The sequence below is a fragment of the Microcebus murinus genome, chromosome 1 (genome assembly GCF_040939455.1).
Source record: "Microcebus murinus isolate Inina chromosome 1, M.murinus_Inina_mat1.0, whole genome shotgun sequence".
NCBI classification, from domain to species: Eukaryota; Metazoa; Chordata; class Mammalia; order Primates; family Cheirogaleidae; genus Microcebus; species Microcebus murinus.
This window is the reverse complement of record NC_134104.1, coordinates 16762245-16766973: the sequence shown is the minus strand read 5'-3', so window position 1 is coordinate 16766973 and position 4729 is coordinate 16762245. Positions and strand designations below refer to the sequence as shown.

Genomic DNA, 4729 nt, shown 5'->3' with positions numbered 1-4729 from the left:
GGGGTAGAGTCCTCCACACCAAGGGGAGGAGCTCTTTGAAGGCAGGGATGTGGGTGAGGGCCAAGTCATGTCAGATGAGTGAGAGTAATTAAAGGTGCAGGACATAGGCAAAGTAGAAGGTGAAGTAGGAAAGTTAACCCTGTACATGCCCTGGAATGCCAGGATTAGGAGCTTTATTTGAATAATTGGCATTTGGTAGACATTGAGTTTTAAATAGAGCTCCATGAAAAGAGAAGGGGTAAGATAAAAAGGATAGATGAAGAAAGGCCAAAGATTTATGGAGCTGTTCTTCTATGCTATGTATATACAGACATGTCACATTCCCTATTATAAATAGACACAGAAACCAAGGCTCAGAGGTGTTGAAAACCTGCTATGGAATCCATAGATTGAGCATTTTGACACAGGTTTGTTGAATGAACAAAGACTAAGCTTCAAAGGAAGGCAGGAATCAAGAGGATCTTCAAGGTGGAAGATCTGGCCTTAGGCGTAGAGACTGGGAGCTGGGATATTATATGTGAGCTTCTACCCTGCGTCCAGGTGAAACTCATAAACTATATCTAACTTTATAGAACATGGGGCAAACACCAGAATTTCTAGTTTTATTATTTTTGTCTGATTATAAATGTCTATAGGACCTCTGAGTTAGCAAACTGTGCATGCTTAATAATATACTTCCACTTAACTTCCCGTTCAAATTGCATAATGATACACAGAGTGGCAGCAGCACTATACATTAAATACAAGAGGAGAACAAGGACAGAATTTTCTCGAATTGTATCTCTTGTATGACATTTGAAAAGCATATTCTTGGGCTACACACTCTAGATTCTGACCTCTGAAGTGGGACAAGAAAGAAACCACCAGTTTGCAAGGACACAAACATGCTTACTTTTCTATCACAGGTGCTGCATATTAGGTTAAAGGACCTGCTCTTCCCTGAGCATAGGTGTGCACTTAGGAGCTGTAAGTGTACTAAAATCTGAACTATTTCAATCCAGAGCCCAATTCTTTCCTTCATTTCTTCTATATGCATTAGTTTCTTGACATTTATTCACAGATTACATGACTCAGCATAGAAAAGCTGAGGAATTAGAGGGGGCTAGAAATCAGTGGAGATGGGGGAATGTTTCTGACAGCACAAGGAAAATCTGTGAACTGTATCTAACTTTAACATTGTCACGGCAACCTGCTGTTAGTGTTGAAAAAGACCCAAGCTCAGTTCACCAGGTGCCCACCAGATAAATCCCTACTACGTTCCACAAAATCACCAAGGGATTATGCAACTCCTCTTGGCTTCTACATCAAGAGAGGAAAACTCCCAAAATTCAAGTGGATCTTTAGGGGAGTTAGTTGTCCACCTTATTGAAAAACATCACATCTGGATAGACTTTTTTTTTTTTCAATTCAAAGATGAGTAACTGAAAACCAAACCAAACCAAAGCATGCAGCCTGTAAAAAGACAGTAAGAAAGAAAATTGTCACAGTGATGTGCTGAAATACTTTGCTTTCTTGCTTCACTTTGGAATCTTCTGAGAAGATTTTAAAAAAAAAGAAAAAAAAAGAAAAGGAAAACACCTGGGCCTCAACCAAGAGCTTCTGATTTAATTGGTCTTGAGTGAGGCCTGGGCATTTTTTTTTTATTGTTGTTGTTTCAAACTTTGATTTTATTTTTATACATCATCTATTTAGAAATTTAACAAAATGATTGCTATGTCTTTATACATATTAAATGAGATTTTTATAAATTGATGCAGCATGACAATTCCAGATAACTTTAGAATAAACACAGAATCGAATGAATCACAGTACTTGGACTAAAACATTACACAGATAATTGTGTAAATTTAGAACTTATTTGCATAGTTAACATTGTATAATGCTCTATAAAATATACGCCTGAAACTAAATTTCCTGGGAGTCATTAAGAAGCAAGCAACTTAAATCATGATTTAAGGTTATGCAGTAATTCAGATCAAGTAAGTATGGAGTAGTTTGTCATTGTGCTTTAAAAACTTGAAATTTTAAAGTGCTATATCAGCACAGTACATCAGGACTTCGGAGAATGCTGTTAGACACACAACTGCCAGTAAACAGCCGAAAGAGGCTTTAAAAAGCTAAATTCAGTAATGGGTTTTATATTGGAATTTCTATTCAACTTTTGAAGTTTGATAGTGTTTGAATTTCAGGGAAGATTACAGTAATTTTGTAAAGGTCTGGAACATTGTGTACCATTGCTTTCTCACCCACCCCCCTTAATTTGCACTGAATCTCACATGGCATTGATTACATTGATTATTTTAGGGAAAGTTTACATTTTTCCCCTTAAATTAAGAAACTTCTTTAGGGCCCTTCTCAACGCAAATCCAGAGAGGAACATCATTGTTGACAGCTAAGGAAGGATAGCTTAAATGGGCTTATAATTCAATCCTGTAAAAATAAAGTGTCATTTTATATTAACAAACAATTTTTCTCCTAGGTCGCTGGATTTGTGACTGTTGTCACCGAGCCCCCCCAACACCCAGGAAAGTGGGCAGAAGGGGGAAAAACAGCAAAGAGGGATAAAATAGGTTTTTGACCCTAATATTGTACATGCATTTAAGTGGAATATTTGGTGCCAATTTATTTACATTTTCATTTTTATGTCAATAAAAGAATTTTGAAATTAAATACAGGCTTAAAATCTGCAGTTGATTTGTTATAACCTACTCTTACCCTTGAAACTAATTCCAAGTAGAGAAATAATTCATCTTCCAAAAGAGTTTTCTTAGTACTTGGCTCTTCAAAAACTCAAGTCGAAATATTTAGCAACTTAATTAAAAATACTTAACTATTCCTCCAGTAGCCTGAAAAGTTACTATTATTTCATGAAAATTTCCTAATATGCATTGTTGTTTCTGGCCTACCATAGGCAGTATAACAAAATTATTTAACAACTAAAAAATTTTAATTGATAGGTAGCCCAAGATTAAAATGACAAACAGCCTATTAAGATTTGGTGCAGCAGGATTTAAAATTGCAATTATTGGTACAGGAACAAAAAGTTTGTAAATACCTGTGTGCCAGGAAATCTTGTTTGGATAGAAAGTACCATCCTTACCTGGGATATGGGCTTGGGGCTTTAGTCCCAGCTCAGGGGAGTGTAAATAAATCATTACATTTCTGATGGGATTTTAGTTACTCTTGAAAACTTACACATTGAACTTCATTTAGAATCTCTAGAATAAAATTATAATGGTATCAACTTTTTAATATGATCTGTGTAACTGCATGAAAGGTTGCTCTATTTTGATTTTTATAATAAACCTAAGTCGCTACAGTAATCTTTTTCATCACCTGACAAACTCATCAAAAGGGAGTTTGAACATTTTATTGTGTATATTCCTTTTATAAGAGTTTTTATCTTGAAAACATTGTGCTTGCTGCTTTTCCAATTTAGGGGCTTTGGGGTAACTGAGGTAAAAAAAAAAAAAACAAAAACAAAAAACTGTATGGCTTTATTTTTCCATTCCTCAACTAGAAATGGTAACCAGAACTCCAGCCAGGTAAAAGTAGCAAGGTTCACAGCAAACTGCAATTAACGTCACAGATTAGGGGTATTATACTCCAGAGTATGCTAAATGACTCAGAAAAGAATTTCGAGTACCAGTTTCAAAATACTAATTAATGTTGTCCAAAGAACAGATTCCTCCTCTTGAGGCGCGTCTTCCGGAGCATAAGCGTGCTTCTGACTTGGGTCTGTGCAGTCTGAGGAGTGAGCGGGCTCACCAAGTGGGTACTGATCGATTGTTTTATCATAATATACTTTCATTTCAAATTCGTTCTCATGGTGAGATGGGTGTCCATAGATCCCTGTTCCCACAGGGCGTTGAAAACGTGCTGGTGTAAAAACAATGTCCTGGCCACAAGTGACTGGCTGTAACTCATAGTCATCGAAACTCGGGTGGAGGGTGCTGTCGGATACGTACAGGTCTGCATCTCCTTTTAAGCTCTGCATCTTAAGAATGATCTTTCCCTCATGATTTAACCTCAAGTAACTATAATTCCCAGCTCCTATCTGACCCTGAACAACATGCAGGAGGATCCATTCTTCTGGGACTTCCTCCTCTTCAGAGCAGTTCGCTAAGGACAAGGCTAAGGACAAGGCTAAGGACAAGGCTAAGGACAAGGCTAAGGACAAGGCCTGCGATGCCAGAAGCATCAGCAGAGCTCTCCTCCGGGGAGCTGCTGTCCTCCGGGGAGCAGCCATGGCCGGAGGGCTCGGCTCATGGGCTTCATCTGTCAGTGCTCCCCGCTCCCCGCTCCCCGCAGGGCGCCGCGCGGCCCCACGAGCATCCGGACCCGGGCCCGGGGCCAGGCCGGAGCTGGGCATTTTTTTAATAGATTTATTTTTTAGAGAAGTTACAGGTTCACAGTAAAATTGAGAGGAAGGTACAGAGATTTCCTGCTTACCCACTGCCCACACCCATGCACCGCCTCCCCCATTTGCAACCTCCCCTCCCCAGAGTCATACATTTGTTGTAATTGATGAACTTACACTGACACATCATTATCACTCAAAGTCCATAGTTTATATTGGAGCTCACTCTTGATGTTGTACATTCTGTGGGTTTGGGCAAATGTATAACAATGTATATCCACCATAATAGCATCATGCACAGTATTTCACTGCCCTACAGATCTTGTGTTCTGCCTTTTTATCCCTCCTTACCCCCAAATACTGACAACC

General features: G+C 38.7%; 1 protein-coding gene across 1 annotated transcript; it reads right to left on the bottom strand.

Annotated features, from left to right (window-relative positions):
- Positions 1-3507: 3507 nt before the first annotated feature.
- Positions 3508-4252, bottom strand: LOC105871235 (UPF0669 protein C6orf120 homolog). Its single transcript, XM_076005286.1, has one exon. The coding sequence runs from the start codon at positions 4247-4249 to the stop codon at positions 3626-3628; it is 624 nt and encodes a 207-aa protein (XP_075861401.1). The 5' UTR covers positions 4250-4252; the 3' UTR covers positions 3508-3625.
- Between the last annotated feature and the right edge of the window lie 477 nt (positions 4253-4729).